The sequence below is a fragment of the Lissotriton helveticus genome, chromosome 8 (genome assembly GCF_964261635.1).
Source record: "Lissotriton helveticus chromosome 8, aLisHel1.1, whole genome shotgun sequence".
NCBI classification, from domain to species: domain Eukaryota; kingdom Metazoa; phylum Chordata; class Amphibia; order Caudata; family Salamandridae; genus Lissotriton; species Lissotriton helveticus.
Genome location: NC_136069.1, coordinates 1,071,337,222 through 1,071,360,312, shown reverse-complemented (window position 1 = coordinate 1,071,360,312; position 23,091 = coordinate 1,071,337,222). Strand labels below are relative to the sequence as shown.

The 23,091-nt window shown below is 43.9% G+C and overlaps 1 protein-coding gene across 7 annotated transcripts in view; it reads left to right on the top strand.

Annotated features, from left to right (window-relative positions):
• The window catches only part of LOC144773109 (betaine-homocysteine S-methyltransferase-like), a 656,112-nt gene that overhangs the window by 242,979 nt on the left and 390,042 nt on the right, over window positions 1–23,091 (top strand). For all 7 annotated transcript variants that reach the window (XM_078657962.1, XM_078657963.1, XM_078657964.1 and 4 more), the window contains one exon: window positions 20,528–20,631. In XM_078657962.1, the coding sequence (XP_078514088.1) occupies window positions 20,528–20,631 (104 nt within the window). The remainder of the gene's footprint in view (window positions 1–20,527; window positions 20,632–23,091) is intronic.

Genomic DNA, 23,091 nt, shown 5'->3' with positions numbered 1-23,091 from the left:
CTTATTTAAACTAGGTTGCCTCACCTTCCAGGCTAGGATGGGCACTGCCCCCGAGTTTATATGCTCAGCCATCAAACCCTACCTGCCGGGCAGAGAACTCCGCTCTACCCACATGGCACTCCTGGTCACACCTCGCTTTAAGAAAAAGAAAGCAGGTGGGGCGAAATTTGCGGTCCTTGCACCTGTCTTCTGGAACTCCCTTCCCATGACACTCAGATCCGCAACCTCCTATTTGGAGTTCCGGAAGAATCTAAAAACCTTCCTTTTTTCCAGAGCTTTTGCTGCCTAACCTGCCCCTCTTGCTGCTGTTGCTAGTAGTAGCTCCTATAGAGCCATGAAACCGCTGGGTATAAGCGCGCTAAATAAATGCTTTTAAATTCAAATTCAAGGAGTCAGGGGCGTTAGCTTGTCCCTCCAACCCAGGAAACAGAGGGTCTCTCTTCAGATCCAGACAACTGTTCCCATGTGTGATGGCAATCGCTTTTCCAGTCTTATGCACAGAGGATTACCTTGTGCCCCCTCTCCCCATCGCTTCTCTGTCTACTCAGTAGGCCAGTTCCTGTATATCAGAGAAAACCCATTCATTTACCACCAGTAGCTGTGAGGGCCAGTAGTATTTTTCAACATACGGGATTGCAAGCCTTCCATCATATATCGCTTCTTGTAGTTTGCCTAGAGGACTGCGCGGCACACCAGCATTCCATAAGAACAGACTGAGTCCTTGGTCTATTTTACGGAAGAACTGTGCTGGAGTCTAGTAGGGTGTATTTTGTAACACCTATAGAAAGAGTGGGAGGGTCATCATGTTATAGAGAGCGGCCCAGCCTATCAGAGAAGGTGGCTAGGTGTGCCAATAAGCCACGTCATTGTGGAGTCTCTCCAGCTGGGAAGACAAGTTCTTCCGAACAAACATGTGGGGATCTCAGGTGACGTAGATTCCAAGGTGCAGAAGGCCCTCGGTCATCACTGGGGCCGTGCATTCCAGAGGGAGCCATGGCAACGGCCTGATAGGGGAAAAGTGATGGATTTGGACCAGTTTATACGATAACCAGAGTAACTACTGAAGAGATCAAAGGTAATCAATATCCTGGCCACTGAGAAGTAGGGTTTCACGACTTACAGTGGAACATCATCAGCAGATAATGAGATGTGTTCCTCCCATCTGCTGGTGGCTCTGATCCCCACAACAGTGGGTCCTGTTGAATCCAGGCCACAAGGGGCTCAAGGTCCAGGGCAAAGATTATGGGCGAGAGAGGGCACCCTTGTTTGGTCCCCTTCCTCATCTTAAAACTGTGGTACTTTGTGCCATTGACCTGTTCCCTGACCATGGGGGCTCGATAAAGGAGTTTCACTGACCCACAGAATTTTGGACAGCAGCCCAATCTGGCTAAGACTGCCAACAAATAAGGCCATTCAATACTGTTAAACGCCATTTTGCCACCCAGGGCCATTAACAGCGCCTGTACTGTGCCTAGCAGGCTAGTCATGTGGAGCCCTCCATAGAGTCTCATCAAGTTAAGACGGGTTCTGCAGTGTGGCATAAAGCCAGATTGATCCTGGTGTATAACAGTAGTAATGAACCTACTTAAGCATGCCACCATAGTCTTAGCCAACACACACCTTGGTGGACATATTTAATAAGTATATGGGCCGGTAGGATCCGCAGTCAGCAGGGGGGTTACCTTTTATTTGTGTGACCACAATTGTGGCTTTACGTTGGTTGTCTGGTAGTCGTCCCTGGGTCAATGCCCTCTGAACCATAGCCAGCATAGGTGCCAAACCCTTGTATAGCTCAATGGACAGGCCATTAGGCCCAACAGCCGTGCCAGACTGTAGGGCCCGTGCAGTACTCATTCTGTCTACCTCTGGGTTCATGATTGTATTGAAATCTCTCCTAAGTAGAAGGGTGCTTCTGGGCATCTCCAGAGCAGTGTACTAATTCTAGGGAGGATCAAGGCATGGAGCCCAGTGGTACATAGAGGGAACAAAAGTTTAAGGTAAGCCCCTCTTAGGTTTCTATAATGGCCACATAACAACTCTGAGCATTGTGCCAAGTGTGAAGTGGGGTGAAGGGCAATGTTTTCTTAATGAGTATGCCTGTGCCCCTCAGGTAGGTGGATTAGCCTACATGGGTCAATAGTTTGTAACCAAACCTTTCTAAGGCTATATAATGGTTGCCATTGAGGTGAGTTTCTTGTGGAAGTACAAGGTCAGGGGAATGTCTCCGGATATATTGGAGCACTAGTGTACGCTTAATTTTTTGTTCCCTAAGCAGTTGGCATTCCACATCCAAGCTTTCCGAGTTTTCCCTGCCATTGGCATAGCTGTGGTGTGTGTATGAGGCCTCAGCAACATGAGATAGGAGAGCACATCTAGGCCCAGAGCCTGTCTGTTGTAACACATCTAGGCCCAGAGCCTGTCTGTTGTACCCTCTCGTCCCGCAACCCCTTGACTAGCAACAATGTCAATAGATGAGCAAGTAAAATGAAGAACAAATCTAAATAAAACAAACCCAATACCTTCCACTTTCTTGTGCCCTGCATTGTGAGATCAGAACTACCCACCACCCCAACCCAACATGCAGAGTGCCTGTCGCCCCAACATTTGCTTACAACAGTAAAGGTTTGTCGCACCGCCTATGTGATCTAGTCCAGGATATTAGTGTCAAATATTACATTCCCCTAGAATTTGGTCATCAATCATTTCCTAACAGTCCCCTGCTGCCCACTAAGCCCACAGCATTCTTTTACAGGGCCGCAGCCTCCTGCTCAGAAACCAACCAAGATATCTCAGTCCCTATAATTGAATATCCTGGCTATAATTGTGCGTGGAGGGGCCCCCAAGCTTGGCAGCGGACCCAGCGCCCTGTTCTCCCGATCTATCGAAAAATAGTTGGAGCACCTCTTAAAACATAGTGTCTTCAGGATTAGGTCTTCCAGTAAAAGGTCAACACTCTGTCCCTCCGCCCCTTCAGAGATCCCCACTACATGAATGTTGTACCTGGCATGGCCCTCCTGTTCTTCCAGTCGGGCTATGAATGCAACATTCTGTTTGATGAGCATGTCAACCCGCACCTCCAGTTTCTTTGTTTTAGAAAGTAAACCACTTATCTGTGATTCAGCTGTTGTTACCTTCTCCGCAATATTGCAAATGTCTGCCTGCAGCAGGCTGACATCCACCGTGACAGTGTCTAATTTGGGCTCCAGCGCCCTGAAGGTCTTGTATAGCGCCCGTGATTTCCCTCAGGGAAGGCTCAGGTGGAGGATCGGTCTCCTGATCTGCGCCAGTTAGCGCTGCGCCAACGACATAATCAGCAGGCGTTGACATGACAGCTGTGTATTTTTCGAGGCTATTCGACTGTGCCCTAGAAGGGCCCTTATTTCTCAACTTGGTGCTGAAGGTCCCAGTAGGGTGCTGTGCACAGTTTGGGTCAAGACTGTCTCCACTCTGTTCATCCTCCCACCACATGACAGGTCTCTCCACGGGCTTGTCAGCTCAGGGAGGGCCTCCCACCAACTTACTCCAGCCCCCTCATGCCTCCACCGGGGGCCTCAATCAGGCAGAAAAGGGCTTGTGCACCAAGATTAACATGCCTGGTAGACGCAGTCACCACTGGTCAAGAGATCAGTGCCTCACATATATGGCAAGGGGTCACAGTGAACGTTCCTGAAGTGTGGCATGGAGCATCGAAGAATCATCCATCAATCCAGCTCCTCCAATCACAGGAGACACAGCAGCACATGTCCCCAGAATCCGGTCACTAAAACAGGGGGCTCCTCCAACTCCTCCTGGGGACCCAAGGCTGCTAACTGTGTGATGACTGGCCCTGCTCACTGGCCAGCCCCGATCCAGGCACCCCTGCTTTACGGGATACAGTGGGTGGGTGAAAAAAGGCGTCCCACCCTGCCTATAGGCACTCAGGACCGTTTCTGAGGCTGACGCACTGCTTCAGCACTGCCAAAGGCCTTAAAATGCCACAGTCAGGGAAGGGGGTCCCTCACAGGAACTGCCCGCACTGCTTTGATTACCACCCTGCTAGGCTCACCTGCTGTGCTAGTTATCAGGGCAGTGAGTGCCTTCGTGGGCAGCGCCTGCAATGATGTTTCTGGGGCACGTCCACAGCCACAGGCTTCCTCATCTCCAGTCGCGGGTCAGCACTGCCTCAATGAAAGGCCGCCTCGGCCTCCACCACGCACCCGATGGATCATGGCATTTCCACACCACAGCGGCCAGGGCCCCCGGCATTGTTAACACCCTCGAGGGGGAACCTCTTATCCCTGCAGGCCTGAGCTCAGTCATCTGCCATCTTTTGCAGGCCGCACGGTGCGGCGTGCTTTAAAATGGTGGTTCCTGAACTCACAGGGTCTCCCCCGCTGCCACTGCAGTGATCACCTTCAAGCGTCATTGGATCAGGCGCTGTGCGGAGGTCTTACGTATTTGCGGGGATTAATCACTGACGGTTACTGGAGCCCGTTCGGTGTGTGTCGATCGTTCTCCGCGGCTAGACCCGCCCCCATCATATCTTAAGTTCGCTGAACACTTTTGGCAGGGGTATCCATCAATCAATCAGTCCGGTGTTTGTCAAGTGCAACTACTCACCCGTAAGGGTCTCAAGGCGCTGGTGGTGGAGAGGTGCAGGTTCCAGTCCATCAAGGAAGAGGGCCTTCGAAAAGCCAGGTTTTGAGGGTTCTTACGAAAATGGGAAGCGATGTTGTCTGTCTGATTTGGAGCAGAAGGGCGTTCCAGGCTTTGGCCGCGAGGTAGGAGAAAGAGCGGCCTCCCGATCTGTTTTTTCTGGTGCATGGGACCACGGCGTAGGAGAGCTGGGTGGTTGGAGGGTCCTTTGGGGTGCGTGGAATTTGAGTCGGCTGTTCAGGTATGCTGGTCCAGTGAGGTAGAGGGCCTTGTGTGTGTGGGTGAGCATCTTGAAGGTGACTCTTGCCTTGATGGGTAGCCAGTGGAGTGTGCGCAGGTACTGGGAGATGTGGCAGTGTTATGGCAAGTTGAGGACCAGTCTTGCGGCGGCGTTCTGGATGTTCTGTAGCTTGCAGGTGAGGTTTTTGTTTATTCTGGCGTAGAGTGTGTTGACGTAGTCGAGTCTGCTGGTGACCAGGGCGTGAGTGACGGTCTTTCTGTGTTCGAGGGGATCCAGTTGAAGGTCTTATGTAGGAGGCTGAATTGATCTTGCGGTCCATTTTGAGCTCGGAGTCCAGGATGATTCCCGGGTTGCCTGTGCGGTCCGTGGGGGTGGGCGGGTTTCCGAGGGCGAAGGGCCACTAGGTGTCGTTCCATGGGTCTGTTAATGAAAAGGAATATCTTCAGAGAACTGTGGGAAATGTGTTGGTTGCAACACCCTCAAAGCATTGATTCTGCTTAAGTGGACTCACAAGGGCTTTGTTGCTAGGTTCATGAGCAAAGCTGACACTTGGCAGCCAAGTCTTACGTGACTTTGGACTCTAAAACCCTCCAACATCTTTTCATTCAATACAATTTTTTTTGAAGTGACTTTTGTAACCCTCTCAGCCACACATGACATACCAAATGAATTGCCATTCCACCATTTCAAAAGCCATTTTTGCCATCAAGAGATATCAGGATGGAGCCAATCCCATTACTCTACTGGGAAGGCGATATCTACTGTTTCATTATATTGTCTGTACATTGCAGTACCAGGATAAAACTCATCTGGTGCCTGAGAATTAGACACAGGGTGGTTTCTCATTTCTAGCCACCACAACTTTGGTCAGCACCATTGCATCTACAATGAGTAACAGGTAACCTTATGACTGACAATGCAAAATTTACCTGGGAACAGTTTCTCAATTCTAGGCCCTCAACGTTTTGGCACCTTGGACTCGATAAGCAAATACATCAGCCTGTACAATGCTCAATGCACTGGGGCCTTCATCTCCTTTAGAATGGATGAGGTCACCTCCTTTCCCCATACAATTCAGCTATCTCGCCCCTTCAGTAAAACCCTTTACTTGCTCAAGCTACAAGTCTCAAAACACTTTAAACTTGACTACTTGCACGTCTTCAGCAGGATAACTTCACTTTTTATATGTGCCCACCTGCCTCACCATGTTTCCCCCATTCATTTTCCCTGCGATCATTTCTGTATCCATTGGACCTGAACATCTCCCGTGAATCCAAATAGTAAAAGGTTCCTCAAGTAGCCTCATCAAGATTACCATGCAATGTGTTAAAACTCTCAAACTCCTCTCATCCGCTGTGTGGCATTTGAGTGTTCATCCATCATCCCAAAAAACCTTGTTCACCATCCTTTCTTGTTTCTGCCTACACAGTCTGATTGGGTGGTCCGTTTCATTATATCTTTTTGTACAAAATTTTAGGTTCTGGATCTTCCTCTTCAAGTTTCCTTAACTCTGACCTACAATCCTGAACGGCACCCCTTGAGGTGACTTTTGAAATGCTCCCCACAGTCTTTCTTCCCGAGACAATAGCTTATTTCATACATGTTTCAATGCTGTTAGCCCAAAAGTTAGATGTGACTCTGTAGCCAATGTTATCCAGGGGGTCTGCCGTCAACCTAGTTTGACATTATTAAAGTCTATGGATGAAGGCTTTGTAAATTGTACAACATTGTTAGTCAGTGAGAGGTAATACATCCTCGTGAATAGGATTTGTCTGTCCTCTGCCCTAGTTTCATTGTGGTTGTGTGTGTGCTCTTTGAATTTGCTAATAAGCTTCCAGCAAAAAATAGGGAAAAAAACCTCTACCCAGGCAAAAATAAGGTTCCTATTTAAGTATAAATTGTGTTGTTTTAGGGTACCAAGGGCAGTTCTCCAAGTGTTTGTTGAATTAGAGATAGTTTGTGCACAGTTCTTGATCCATTTTATGAAGTGTACGTAATTTTACAGTTTGTTATTACATTGCTTTTTGTCTTTAGAGAGACTGAGACTTTGTATGTGTTTTTGATGGTGTGCAAACACCAGGTGCAGGATATTTTTAGCTTGTGGGTTTTCTCGAAATGTGCATGCAGGCAGTTTCAGTGCACCCTGAATGCTCCTCCTGAATTAGCCTCCCGATTATCACCTGATCATAATGATTTATTGTTTGGCAACTGTCTTCAGCTTAATGTTCTTCTACGTGGCTCTAAATGTATACAAGGCTGCTGATTATAACCCCCAGCAGAATAGTGTAATTGGTTGCTGGTTTTTCTCGCTCAAGCTACAGCAAATAAACGTTGCTTCCTGGCTGCTTTCAACTTTGTTTGTCCGTTTTTAGGTCTCGCTAGCTATCGCGTAAGCGATGCTTTGCGAGATATTGAATGGGGCTTCTGAAAGTGCTCCCTAAACAGGCGGATCAGGTACAGTGCATGTGCGCCGGGTGCGGACACCATTTGTTAGCCTGGTACAGCTGTGCTCCTTGCATTCCCCCCTCCCTTTTAGCCCATCTCTTTCAACAACAGCAGCAGCTGGCAGGCACCGTAAGGGGCAGAGCGGTGCATGCAATAAACTCTGTTTACCCGATTATGTGTTTCTTTTTTTTCTTTATCTGATTCAGAGGCTTTAAAAATGCAGGAAACAGAGTGCGAATATTTTCGTGGTCCAAGACTCAGCGTTTTAATTTCTGCATTTCGCAATGTCCTTTGATAAGTTAGGTACACGACAAGACAGATGACACACATTCCCTTTACTGCAGCTTTTTCACGAGTAGATGCAAACAGAACACTTGTTGTTGCTTCATTATATGTCTGATTTTATTTTTCAGCCGAGCTTCCTCTGCAAGTTTCTTTTATTTTATTTCCTTACTGCGTTCCTATACAAGATAAGATTAAAGACCCTTAATATGTTGTCACTGCCGCAGGATGGTTCCAACCAGCGCAGGCCCTGCAGCAGCAGGTTTGGAAGACTACTTCGGTGGGTTGTGCAAGCAGTGCTGCAGGCTCACCAGTAGCATTTAATTTACAGGCCCTGGGTATATGAGATACCACTGTACAAGGGACTTACAGGTAAATTAAATATGCCAAACAAGTGTAGACCAATCTTACCAGGTATACAAGAGAGAGAACATGCACTTTAACCCTAATCAGCAGTGGTTACGTGCCCAGAATCATAAAACCAACAAAAACAGAACAGAAAGAAATACAGGAGTAAGGCAAACAGTTTAGGGATAACCCTGTAGAAAGGGCCAGTTCCAACAGAGTCTGGTAATCAATGTTGAGCAGTGCTTAATTTGTAAATAAATAAATGTTTACTAAGGCCCAACCTTTATGAAAAGGTAAAGGAGGAGGTGTAAGCCCATCTTTACTTTCCTTACCATAGCTGCAACTCTATCTCCAATCATTTCTAAGATGACCTACTGACTCAATAATCGGCCTGACTAGGGCGCAGCTTGCTCATAGTTCTCGAGTGTGAACATTGAATCCTTCTTTCAATTCAATTATGGTTTCTGGAATTGAAGGAGGACTGTAACTAATTTGATTGGGTAAAACTCATTGGATTGGTGATCTAGCTTCTGTTTCCATAAATTTAGTGGACATTATTGAGAGGGAACAATCTGCTGCTGCCTCGTGCTGCTATACGTTTAGACAGCTGCAGACTGTGAGAGAAAGGGCAAAGAGTCTCAGATCCCTGAAATAAGTACTAGTGGTAGTCACAAGCCACCACTTGCACAAATGTAGTACTGATGTTCTAAAAGACACAGTTCTCGGTTAGAGCATTTGAAGGCCCACCTAGTCCCTGCGATTTTCCATTGTCCCTGCTAGGGGGCATGCTTCTGGGATGATGCTTGCACTTACAAAGGCAATTGCCAATGTGTATTAAGCCTCGCGCCCATATGTCACAAGGTATAGAAAGTCTCATTTTCCATCAGACTAGGGGAACTCACTTGACCTTGGTGACTTGGCCAATTCCCTCGGCCAGTAGAAATTCATAATCAACTGTCATTACTAAATCGATTTCAAGGTTCATGAAAATATTTGGAGGAAAGCGATTAGCTCATCACTTAGAGCATTACAAATGAAACTGGTTCCATATTTATTATATGCATCCCCAGTAATGAGTAAGAAGGTCATCCTTGAGTTTGAGAAATGTTTATTAAACGTGTACGCACCTTATTACATCTACGACAGGCAACTCCACACTGTATCATGAGATTGGAACTTGGCCTAAAATCCCTGGTACTATTGCACAACAGAAGCTGTGTGAATTTTATATTATTGATTGTGCCAAGGCTGACCCTTCTTCATTACACATCTAATATTTGAAGAGTTAGGGAGATCCAGATACAGAACTGCACAGTACATTGATGGGATTAAGATCTTACAATTTGCCTGACATACAGGAGATGAGGCAAATCAAATGACTGGATCTGTGCGAAAAAACGTAATACGCAATTTATTTGATGAGTTTTATATAGCGCTAGCTAGACCAGGAGGTATCGGAGCGCTTTACATGAGGTTCCACATTGTTACAAAGTTACATCAGTTACAAGTTACATCTGTTGCTAGAAAAAATTTAAAGAGCATAGAAGAGGAGATAAATGGAGTGTAGAAGGGTAGGGGGGTAAGGTAAAAGGGTAGGAGGGCGATACGGTGAAGAGATGAAGGAAAGTCTGCCCAAAGTCCGGCTGGGTAGGTGACGGCCGAGGGGAAAGTCCACACCCCATCTCCTCTATAGCTATCAAGGTAGCTCCACCGCTAGGTTTCAACAGTTGGTGGCAAGTTCATAGATTCAATGTCCTGATGGGTGAGCCGTATGGGAGATATGCTCCAGGTCTAGTTGATGTCCAATTTTTGTCAAACAGTAGTAGCACATCGTGGTAAAGTACTACTGTGGCGGCCATCTTGTTGTCAGGCAAGGGATTCTGCCCCTTGTGTTCCATTCAGCAAGTCCCCATTTTTATCTTTCCCCTATGTATTCGAAGGGGCCCCTAGGGTATTTTGCGCTGCTTCTTCATTTAATAGTGCATGTTACACCCCTAGCTCGTCACCCAAGAAGTGTCACTCATGAAGAGTCAGAACAAGGTAAACAGTTGTAAGATTCAGCTGTCAGACGAAATAGCAGATTCCCAGGAACACAGCATTGAAAGCGCCCGTTTACTTGGTCAGATGAAAAAGCGGATGGAACGCCAGCTGATGGGCACTATAATGGAAATATTCTACTATGAAAAACACCAATCCAGAAGGTGTACTGGCTTCCAATCTGAAAGAGCACAAAGGTGACGTTCTGCTGCGTCCTCGTGTGACACGGAGAATGACTGTCATTGCTACTCACACAGGGTAGTTCTCTGGCCTTAGTAAGAACACCTAGCCGTGGCGGGGACAGTACTCCATGCCGCCACTACCTGCAGTCAGTGACCAGGTCGAGCCTGTCGCAGTTATGCTCAGGGAAGGAGCCTGCGGCTTCCTGTTGCCAATTTGTACGGCACGGACAAGTCGCCTACTTCCTTCCAGGCAGAGTACCCCTGGCACAGTAAGTACCTGCTATTAGTCCCGCCTTTTGTCTCTTAACTGACTTTTGTCTCTTCATTGGATGAATTTTGCCTGCCTCTACCACGAGCAGGCCCCGGGCCTGGGCCAGCTAGAAGACTTATTGAAAAACATGGAGGTCCCACTAGAAACCCTCTAAGGTGGTTAAGGCTGCTAACAGGTGTCTGGAGTTTAATTTTTGAACAATACCAATCACACAATAATGTATTACCAAGTGCCCTGCACTACTTATTCAACTGTACATACGCCAGCCATTATTGAGAACTTATCAATTGATACAGTATGTGTAGAGCTCAGAGTCTAACAAGTCTATAGACAAGGTTTAACAAAAACAGGAAAATTGTCTTTAAAAATATAACATTTGTATATTTATTACACAATTACACAATAATCACCATAATAACAATTGATTAAAAAAGGCATACGGTATCGCAATTAAAAACACATAGAATTATGGCTATAGGCAAAAGACAAACAATTTATTCATTAAAAATGTTCACAAGAACAGGGGTCGACGCGGCGTTTCGGTTTTGGAGCAACAATTAAAACCTTCTTCAGGACCAAGTTCTAAAAAGAAACACACAATTACTGTTTTATCCTTACATATTCTTTTTAAGCAGACATATTTGCAAAACAATTCTCAAAAAAATTCACAAAAAAACACAATTCCTGCCTTTGTAGAGGTGTTGGACAGACTCCGGATACATAAAAGTTGGCACTAGTCACGACCTAGTCGTTGGTAATGTTATTGGTATTATCAAAACAAACCCTTACTTGTGTAAGAGACACCATTCCCAAGTGTTAGCATTTTTTAGGGAAATCATAGCATGATATTATCATTATGTTATCACCTAGTAGGTGGTTAGTAACAGTTATGTTGGTTACCTGAGTTTAAAAAAAGAGGGGTTGTCTTCCAGATAAATCATGGAGGACCAGCTGCCCGATTGTAATTTCCAGGTCTTAGCTGTACTTCATCTTTCTCATAGATCCAGATGTGTATTTAGCAGTTATTATGCCTGTTGGTGAAGGACAGTAGAGCCATTATTAATGTCCTCATTCATTAATTTGCAGGTAGTGGGCAATGATTTTACACACACTATATCTACCTTGTGTTTTCAATAAACAGGATCGCGCTCTGGTAGTAGGAGCCACCGATATAGGTTTTATGATTAACTGTGGGTAGGTAGAGATAAGTTACCATATTATTAAACAAGGAGTGATTCCCAACTGTCTCAAGGGATTCGGTCATATACACTTACCCAGATATAAATCACTGGCAATTCAGTGTAGCACGTGCGTTTTCAATTGGCTTGTGCTGAGGGCGGCATTCGTTTTTTCTTATTTTCTCTCTCTCTCTAAAGAATGTTGACAGAGAGAATTTGATAGTAGACATGTATATTATTGTCTAGAATATTCTACCTTGCTATCTAGTGGCATGTATTTTGCTCCTTACAGTTATGTATGCACATTTGCTGTGCGTAGCTGATATGTGTTCTTACTGCTCTGTTTCCCTTTACATATGTCAATGTGCTCCGTTATTTATCCACTTAAGCGGACCCATTTCTGTTAAAATCATTTAGCCGGTGATAGTCATGTTATATAATTGTCTATTTCCGAAGCTGGTAAACAAACGAACCACGCTAATGAATTGCCAAAGGTTAACCCGGGACAATACCAATATGGAAGTGAGTGCCTTATAGAAGCGGATTGTGCATGCGGGAAGCTGGAATCTATTCTGCCTAAATGCGTCTGATATACAGGCAGCGCCGGCAGTATTCGGCTTACCTTAAAATAGAAATTCGGCCTCCCTGCTCCTACTCCGGTAGCGTCTTCGTGGTTCCTGTGTAAAATAGCGCTTCTGAGACGAGGCGATTTGTGGCCTTTTTATGGCACAAGACAGTTGATTGGGTCAACGTCATTGATTCAATGATTGGCTCTACGGAGGTCACATGGCTGTTTGTTCTGTTTACCTCCAGGATCGTGTGCCACGCCGTAAATATAAACGGGGGACTTGCACACCATTTTGGCAGTTCTACGCCTCTTAATTATTTAGTTCCATGTTTTTTGTGGAAAAGATACTTTTTTTCGGGATTCTATGAGCACCTTTGGTCTATACATATATAAGGCAATCTCTATGTAACAGCCCGCTCACCACTCGATATTAGGCAGTTTGGGTATGTGTATATAAATTATAATGTCCGCTCTGGGTGCTATCAAGCTTCAAGAGTAAATATACCTAATGATATATATTCGTGAGTAAGGCGTACTGTGCGATTATCACGGCCTACTTCATATCAGAATTAATCAAAAACTTTTTTAGGAGAAAAAGCATCTGCTCATTAACTTCCGAGCGAGTGACATAAGGGTAGTTAGATAGATGCTACCATCAATATGTTCAGTGTAAGCATTTTATCGCGGTTTCACAAACTACAGAGAGATTGTGGTAATTATATCTAATGGATCATATTGTCGGTATAAGTACCATAACCTATTGTATATGCATTATATTCTTTTATCTTACTACTGGCCTTAAACTATCTTTTCCCAATCCTCTCTGGTGTTTAGTCCAATTCGAACACTGTTACATTTGGACATGTAGAATTGTTCACGCCTTTTTCTTTTTTGCGTCAAATTGCCACCTCTTACGCTAAGGTTTACATGCTCTAAGCAGCACCAGCGAAGGTCGCTAATATTATGTTTGGCTACTTTCCAATGTTCAGTTAAAGGGGCCCCTATCTTATTAGTACGTAGGGCTGACCTGTGTTCATTGAGTCTTGTCCGTACTTCTCTGGAGGTTTCACCAATATAAATGAGATTACAAGGACAACTAATCAAATAGATAACACTTTTCGTGCGACAATTCATAAAACTAGATGGTTTGAGTACAATATCATTAATGGTAATGGGGTTTCCTCGAATGATATCTTTACAGTTACTGCACCCAGAACAGGGGAACGTACCTGTTGGTAAGGGTGCGTTGTTAATACAGGGCTGACTGTCTATTTTGGTTTCTCTATACGTGTGAACCAAGCTATTGCGGATTGTGCGGTTCCTCCGGTAGGAGAACCTTGGTTTGGGCAACTTGTTATGCTGTTTATCAGTGATTAAGTGCCAGTTCCTATTTATGATGTTTTTTAGTTTGTTGCTAATTACGTTGTAATTAGTAACAAAGGCAATAGGCTGTTGAATACTATCTTTATTTTCTTTGGGCAAGAATAGGGTTTCTCGATTGTAGTATTTTGCACGCTTATAGGATTGTCTTATCAGCCGCTTGGGATAACCACGGTCAAGAAATTTGGTTTTAAGAACGCTGGCATGTTTTTCGAAATCCTGAGATGTAGTACAGTTTCTTTTCAGTCTCAAAAATTGACCGAACGGGATGTTATTAACTTGACTGGGTGGGTGGTTACTGTTATGGTGTAGCAAGGTATTCCTGTCTGTTGGTTTTGTAAAGAGTTCTACGTTTAAGGTACCATTAGTATGTTTAATAATGAGGTCAAGAAATTCACAACGGGTGTCATCGATGTTTGACGTGAACTTCAAATTACTATCACCGAGGTTTAACCATGTGATGAACTCTCTAAGTGTGTCTATAGGGCCTGTCCAGATAAAAAAGACATCGTCTATGTATCGAGACCACAACGAGATATTTTCGTAAAATGGTGACATTGTGTTATATATGTGTTGTTCTTCAAAATTCGATACATACAAACATGCCAGACTCGGCGCACAGGTAGCCCCCATGCTGGTGCCCTTGGTTTGTCTAAATAGTTGCTTATTAAATAGAAACAAGTTATTTTTCAACACCACAGAGATGCAGTCTATAATGAATAATTCGTGGGCTGTATGGTCTCTGTTCTCGTTGTTAATCATAGAGGAAATCACTTCTATTGTCGCATTCTGGGGTATATTAGTGTAAAGTGCTTCTATGTCTAGTGTGACAAGAAACTGAGAGCAGGGATTAAATTGTAAGCCTTCTATTTTTTTAATAATGTCAGAGGTGTCCTTGATGTATGCCTTTTGGGTTGTGACTAGGGGTTGAAGGAACACATCCGCATACTTGCTGAGTGGTTCTGTGAGAGACCTCCTTTACTTTCTTTTTCCAGCTAGAAGACTCCCTAGGACCGACGCCGATCAATAAACTTTCGCTGACAATAGCCACCCGGCCTGTACATTTCGTCATGAGCGAATAGCTACCGGCTCAACTGCAACCTCTAATCCGCTGCCACCGTGCCTGAAGAGGAAGCGGGTCATCTCCGGTCCTTCATTACTGACTCCCGGGGCCTCCATTTTATGGTCAGGCAGCCGTATCTGCCTGTTCCCTACGAAGCCGACCTCGACTGTCCGGAGATTGCACTGTGGGCTGCGTTATGGAGTCAGTTCACTTGCACTGCTAATCCGCTGCCGCTGTGCTTGATATGGAGTCTCCGGTTCTTCATTGCAAACTCCCGGGGACCGCCATTTTAGGGTCAGGCAACCGTGTCTGCCTAGCCACTGTGGTGCCGACCTCAACTGTCGTCTGTCCGGAGAGTGCACTGTGGGCTGCACTATGTAGTCCAGTCTTGCATCTCGATTATACCTCTAATTGGCTATCGCGGTGCGTGACCTGGAAGCGGGTCGTCTCCAGCCATTTTAAGGTCAGGCAACCGTGTCTGCCTGTACCCTTCGGTGCCGACCGCCACTATCCGGAGAATGTGGGCACCCTCCTGTGCCTCAGCGCTCCGTGTGGAAATTACCTGTTGGAGGCTGGCGAATGAAGTGATGCAGGCATGATCTGTACCTGTAGGTCCCGTATAGGAGAGTTGCAGAGGCGAGAGAGATGGGAACTGGCAGTGAGGCCAAAGTACTACCGTTCTTCGATCGGCGAACTGCCACTGATGGTAGGTGGGTGTTGGTCGGTGGTGCCTTGCCGATGGGCGAAAGAGACCGGCTACAACAGGGATGTTCACCCGATAGGTGATCCCAAACCCGGAGCCTCTTACAGGCTTGACTGTCCGTCGGCCATCTTCCCTTAAACTCAAAATGCAATACGCAATATGCTCTCTGCTAAACAGTAGAACTTAGACCTTCTACAAGCTGGAAAATACAATCATATACATTTAGTAATCAATACTTATACTGTACAGAGTCAATAATTTTTAGGATGGAGTCTACCTGGTTACATAAAAAGGACATTTTTAAGAGTTAGACTATTTTATATACCGATTTGGGAGTTTGAAGGGAAATGAAACCAGGCATTTAAAGGCAGACCAACATATTGGCTCTGCAGAACTTTTGGTTTATATCGTGTACATTTAATATGTAGCTGCCCTTAGCTGTTGCCCATGCAAAGGATATATTTACGCTCCTTGTTTAAGAATGTTAAAATAAGAACTGCTGAGGCTGTTGGATACTGTTTTAGGCTCAAAGAAGAGAGTGCATTAACACTGATGATAATCTTTTTAGATTATGCATATAAAGCATTAACAGCGTAGATGTCCCATATAGTGGGAAGCAACACAGATTTTAACGTTAAAGAAATGAAACTTAAATTGCATAATATTGAGAAAAATATGTATCTCATACTTCTGCCACTTTAGCACCTTAGTATATTTGCGAAAGGAATAAAGTGAAATAAAAGAACCGAATACAGAAATAGAAAGGTGAACACATTTTGAACATTTGGCAAATTAGCACCTTAGTCTATCTTGAAATCATAGATTGAGCCAAAAAAAAAGTTTGTAATATTGGCAAAATATAAAATAATATATGTAAACTACTGTAGTCAAAGGAATATAAAGTGCATTTATACCAGGGAAACGTACGTATAGAATTTCTAATGATAAGTCTGACTCCTATTTTGCCTAATCAGCACATTAGCACTTTAACTTGGAAACAGAAATAAACTGAAGTAAAGAATAGTGTGATACATTGGTAGACAGATGAACAATGAACGGAACCCATTGAGGGAATTTACAGAATCTTTAAGTGTTGTATTGACCATGATAGTAGGTTTTAATTATTGAAATGTTGAACTATGTTCTATCCTTCTTTTAAATATTTGCATTTTTATTGTAATCGATTGATTAATACAATAAAGTATTTTACTACTACTACTACACCTGACCAGGTATATTCACCTGTATAACTGGTCCCAGCATTTTACCTTCTGAACTGGAATAATGGATCAGAAGTAAACTTCAGCATTGTGCTGGAATATCTGTGGAATAGTACGGATTAGAGTCTTGATTCAAGTACTGTCAGACTCAGAGTAGATCGTCACAGTCAACAGGGTACATCCCAAAACTTGACCTGAAGAGGTTAGACGTCTCTGGCTTTCTGGGCCCAAGCAAGGCAGATGCAGGGTCCCTGGGTCTACCGGTAATGTGAAACTGTTGTGGCTAGAAGAAGAATTATAACTTCTCGTTCTCTGGATAATCGGGTAAATCCTCCAGTCATAACAGCCAACTGAGCTGTGAGATTATGTTTTGAACTCTCACTCTGCAACAACCTCCATGCAGGCTTTCAGTAAGTCTTCTGGGTTTTGCTCTTTATCTCTTTATATTTTTTTTCTCACACCCTTCCCTCTGTAAGCAGGGCAATCTCACCCTTTGTGAGAGGCCATTGTTTTGTGGTTATGCCAACAACCAGTGGTGTAACAAAATCCCCCGCAGCCCCTGCAGAGCAGGGGACCACGAGCTCGGTGGGCCCCCCCCCTTGGCCTCGTTCTAGGTCCGGAGCGTGGGAGGGGGGGGGTCTGCATGTACTTTGCAGGGGGACCCCCTCAAATTTTGGTATGCCACTACTAGCAGCGTCTCCTCTTGGTCAAGATCATTACTAATTCCATGGCCACAGATACCAGTATTTATCCACCCGCCTTCAGGCCACACATGGGATGCGTCTTTCACAAGGAATGGTGTCTCCGATTTTTGACTATTTTTCTTTTGGTTTTTCAAGACTGACCGGTAGAGTTAAATCCTGAAAAGATATTCAAGATGAGATGGAGGAAAAATAGGCATATGTGTGCCATATATACACCCCATTATATGGGGAAATTAAGCAATCCTTTAAAATGTATTATTTAGTACTTTGGATTTCTTGAACATTCCGGGGTAGCTATATGTAGCGGTGGGTATGGAGAAGTATGATATCTAGGAATGCACGGAAAAAAACGGAAAAGCACACTTTGAGACACCTGCAACAGCAATCACACTCTGGTAACTTCCAGAGGCCAACAGGTGTAACACGCAAACCACCAGAACCCTAGTGTGGATTGAATTGATGCTCAGAGTACTGCGTTCTAGATGTGGCTTTAAACGGGCAATAATCTCCAATATGACATTGGTACTTAGCCTGTATTTGTCAAATATTTCTTCCTCTGCTGTTGAAAAATGGTCAGCCTCACTTTGAAAATTCACTGTTGTCTCTGCCTCTTTTTCTACTGAGCAGCCAGCATTTGCATCTTCCTTGCAATCATATTCAAAGCAGCCATTGTGGAAAACCCTGATGCATTCTGTGCCAGCTTTTATAGTTTGCACATAGTTACCACCTAGTTTAAAATGCTGATAAATTGCATGTGCAAATGGACCTTTTTGAAACTAGTTGCTAATTGCGAAAGCCTCCAACATACCATCTGCGAGTCGCAATTCGGGATTCTATAATTGCGATGAGCTATTTTGGTTCACAGAAATGACCGAATAACAAAATTGCTGCATCGCTAAAATTAAATTCCAAATGACTTTTGCACATTGCATAACGCCACTTTTTTAGTCACAATCTATTTTGCACCTGATTTGAGACTCGCTATTTCCTTCTACATCTAGCCCTAATTTATCGGGGGGGGGGGGTCTACAGAAGCACAGGGCAGGAAGTGCAGTAGTGGAGTACTTTCCTCATTGAAACAGTGTAATCGACTCAAACATGCAATCTAAATGACAGTCTAGTCCAGTGGTAGAAGCACTAAGAGATAATAAGTCTCTAGCCTACTCTACTGAAATGATGGAATGTTATTCATGTGTAATCTACCTCTCATTAGAATCTGTAAAAATAATTATTTTAGAATGAAAGAGACAAATTCTAATAGCCACATTGGATTAAATATGTTGGCTAAATTTCATTCTGTCCACAAATAATATTCTTGATGCATTCTGAGGAAAACCCTGTACTTGGAATAAAGTAAACTCACATAGGAATGCCAGACTTCTTCATTTCTAATTAAGGCGATTTGTACCAAGTTTGAACAAGGAGTACACTGACTATATTTCATGGAACGATGCCTACGCAAACTGTAACTTTTTTAAAAGCAGCGCAGGCTTTTTAATGGACAGAGGCTGTTTTTTAATAAAAAATAAAGATCCCATTTTGGAATGCCACTGCGGGAATGACTTCGGTCTGCTCTCCGTTACCTCCATTCATACCTTAGCAGCCATTTACAGGGGTCACAAAATGCGACTCGCCAACTTAATATGCATTAGGCAGGTCCTTTACGACCCCTTGCTAATGTATAATTTGCCATGTGACCTATTAGTACAGAGTTTGTATCGCAAATTGCATTCCCTTTTGAGTTTCTTAATCTGTCATATTTGTTCAGACAGAGGCGGCTCTAGGCTCATGGCGGCCCTGGGCAGGGAGCGTAGGTAGGGGGCCCCGGAAAAGGGGGTCCGGGTGGGGCGGACCCCGGAGGCCAGTGAAGAGGGGGGGGTCAGGGTGTTTGGAAGTGGAACAGAGCCGGAGGCCGCCAAATCCCTGCCAGGGGCCGCCACGCAAATATGTATCCATCCTCAGAGGATTATTATATTAAGGATATATATTGGCGTGGTGGCCCCTAGAGTTTGGTGGCCCTGTGCAGGTGCACAGCTTGCACATGCCTAAGGCCGCCCCTGGTTCAGATGTGGTGTTATTTCGACAGACATCAAATTCCTCACTAGTTTGAGCCCATGATCCTGTATCGTTATATACTGTGTTACCTGGGTACCTCTCAGTCTGCATGTTGCTTTTTGGTTATTCGTTGGGGCTGGCATCTCCTTCGTTCTAATACACACTATTTGCCAGTTGCAGTTGAACTGAGCATTTTTCAATTATCAACCCTATTTATCTCAATTTGTCTTTTATGTTCGATTGTAGGTTGCCATATTTAAGCAAGGTATCTGCAATAATTATGTTCAAAGTATGACTAAACTTCAGTAATAGAAATGATAGTAGGTTGCTCTAGATTTAGGTTCATAAACAATAAAAACATCTAATTGCACATTTACTGACCTTACGCATTTTGTGAACACCTATTTAATTATTGGGGACAAACTAACCCTTTCATTTTACTGCAAGCGAGTCCGATTGGCTTTGGCAATGCATGCTATAAAAGGCATTAGTAAAAGTCATTGCCCCTTTAAACGGCTTTCTTCCACAACATATTGCATTCACACTTCACAACTGATGTGAGAATCCTTTAGATGCACACCTTTTAACACCAAATAGCCCTAAAATGATTGCTTCAATATTTGTCCTTTCTATGAAAAATAGTTTAAAGCATTTTAGGGAAGAGATCAAGTGACCCCTTCAAAATTAAGAAATACATTTTGCTTACAAGCATATGTTTTACTCTTCCTAGTGTATTAAGTTTTAACTACCTCTACTTATTCATGTATATAATCTCCTAACCGATTGACCAACTATTTCTTAAATAATTATATACATGCGTCTTTTTTAATTGGGATCTCTAGCAAATTAAAGAAGGGTTCTAATTTACATATGCCGAACATTAGCTGTTGCATTTTCCAAAAATATATTTTGCTCGAGTTGTCAGGAGCTAAAAAACACAAGTGCTCATCCAAAGCTACAATGCAATGGCTAAATGAAATTCACAAGCTTCATGTCAATGTCTTTTGCAAATTGCAGGCATAAATTGTGTATGTTTTTGTCCATCAAAATGTCACTGATGTGATAAAGTGTACATTTGGAAATAATAAAATAAAAGTGTTAATCTTTTAAAGGGGCGGGCGTGGCAGTGTAGCATCTGGGAAGGTTAATTGCTAAATTGTTATAAAGTGTTTCTTTTTTCTGAGAGTATACAATCATATATTAAATCTGTTTCAGATAAGAAAAGGCCACTTATTGCTGGCTCAGTAGGTCCCTATGGTGCGTTCCTGCACGACTGTTCAGAATATTCAGGGTCCTACGTCGATACAATGAGCGTTGAGGTAAGATATGTATTTTAGTAAGTTCTGTTTGTTTGTTTTGTCTTACTAAATATATTACTTGAGCTAACCAAATGCTAAGTAAGAGAGTTAACATATCAAAGTGTATTTGTGACTGCTGTGTAAAAAGGTAAGTATGACATGATAAATGTATATTACAGGCAGAAAACAATATTGTCAGCGTTAGTTTGGGAGTTTGTTTTTGTTGTTTCTAACAATTCTTCTCTGTCCCAAAAATTCATCCCACAGTCTAATCATTATAAAATGCCAGAACAGTTGCACAGTGAATATTGGGGTCATAATTTTCATAGTTTTAGATCAGAACTGTGTGATTTTCTTTGTTGATAGAAGGATTTCACACTATTTACAAGTAGGATAGCTGAGATATCCATTCACTCTTCCTACACATCCATCCCAACCACATTGGACTAACTCGAGGTTGTGCCTGATTCCATTTATTCACCTGAAAATGTTTTAATCTGTTTCATAATAGTTCCACGGATTTAAGATTGAATTGTAAGACGTGTCAAATGTTTGAAAAGAAAACACATTGTTACTGATTTTATACTTTTTTTTTATTAATTAAGAAATTCCAGACTTTTAGAGTAGCAGGTCTTTTATAGTTCATTATTGCAAGTGTGTTGGTCTGAAGCACAATAATGTAAAGTGTAGGACCTGTCATGACAGCTTAGCACAAAGCTAGAGTCTACCAGAAAATGAAGATATGTACTATGCCCAAAATGCTAAGGATGACTTAACAGATAACAGAACGTGACTCAACGCAGCAAATGGAGTAGCAGTATTCATGGGTTCCTGACTCATGCAGAGGAGATAAACCCGGTTACTAGCTTCAAGTTAGAACAGAAGGGGGGGCAGCATGGCCTGATGCTGACCAAGATGGACTCATGAACCAGTGGCTCCATTCCTGCGCCTATATATCCACACAAATCTAATCCTAACACTGTGACTGCTGCGGAGCCTTTTTTGGATCCCCTGAGACTGTTGCTGGGGTGTAGTCCTGCCAGGCCTAATGCAGTCATGGCTTTGCATAGAAATATAAAAACATGCCTAACATGAGGGATTGATATTCTGATTTTATGGACCTGCTTTCCTGGTGATGTATGACCATGCAGGGTTATGTGACAGGCTGAACAGTGCATGTAAGGAACATCTGGTAACGAGACCGCTTGGTGAGTGAAACGGGGCAACAATTTTGAACACAGCTAGACATGTTACATAGTATACATTATTACTTTTAAATTGTGGGTGGCAGCCCTTACAAGCCTGAGGCACGTCCATGGCCGCTTGACTGTATCTAAACTGCTCTGGGCCTTGGCCCGATCAGCAAGGGCAACCTCACCCAATGAAACTGTAATTGCTAACGAGTAATGTAAGACTTGGCATCATTGGTGTGAGTCTCCCTTCCATTTTTACTAATTACCTCCTCTGTTTTGCTGGTTATATGCGTTGGGACACTGTGCCACTGCTATTCAGATCCACAGTGCAAGTGCTCCCTATGTTAAATCAATGTACTGATTAGTGACTCCATGAGTGGGTTATTTGATTTACTTGTCAGACCGTAGTACAGTGCACCATGTGTGCCCAGGGCTTGTACATCAAATGCTGCTGGTGGGCTTGCAGAACTGGTTGTGCCACCCACAGAAGCAGCTTGTAAACTGTGTCTCAGGCCTGCCATTGCAAGGCCTGTGTGCTGCCTGTGACTGCCATGTCGTGCACCCACTTGCCAGTCCCTAAACCTTCCCCTTTCTTCATATCAGACACCCCTATGGTAGGCCCAAGGGCAGGGTGCATTGTAAGTATAATGTAGGACATGCCCTGGTGTGTGTGGCATGTCCTAATAGTGAATTACAGCCATTTTCGTTTTTCACTATTGCAAGGCTACCTGTTCGCCATAGGCCAGAATGGGCAGTTAGATTATTACATTTTATCATCCTAACTGACTCGGGGAACATGGTAGAAATTCGAATTTGAAATGCCTGAACTCAGAATGATAAAATACATCTTTTAGTAAAGCTGGTTTTAATATTCTGTGTTTGAAAATACCACTTTTAGAAAGTAGGTATTTTCTTGCCTAACTGTCCAGGCCTGCCTCTGCTAGGTTGTGTTTTCCTTGTCTGGGGTTTGAGTGACAGGGCTGGGGGATTCCAGGAGACAACCTGAGGCAGCCCAGTGGTGAATAGATAGATCTGCATCTAGATGGGAGGGAAGAGTTGCACCTGGGACCTGAATAGGGCTGGGCCTTCCCTCCACAATGCTGGCTCCACCTCCTGTGGTGTGTCTGATGTCTCTGCCCTGCACTGTGAAAGGAGAGAAGGAATCATGTCAACAAAGTGCTCCAGGGTTCTGCCTTCCCTTCACAGTGCTGGCCCCACCTCCTGTGGGGCATCTGATGTCTCTGCCCTGCACTGTGAAAGGAAAGAAGGAGTCATGTAAACAGAGTGC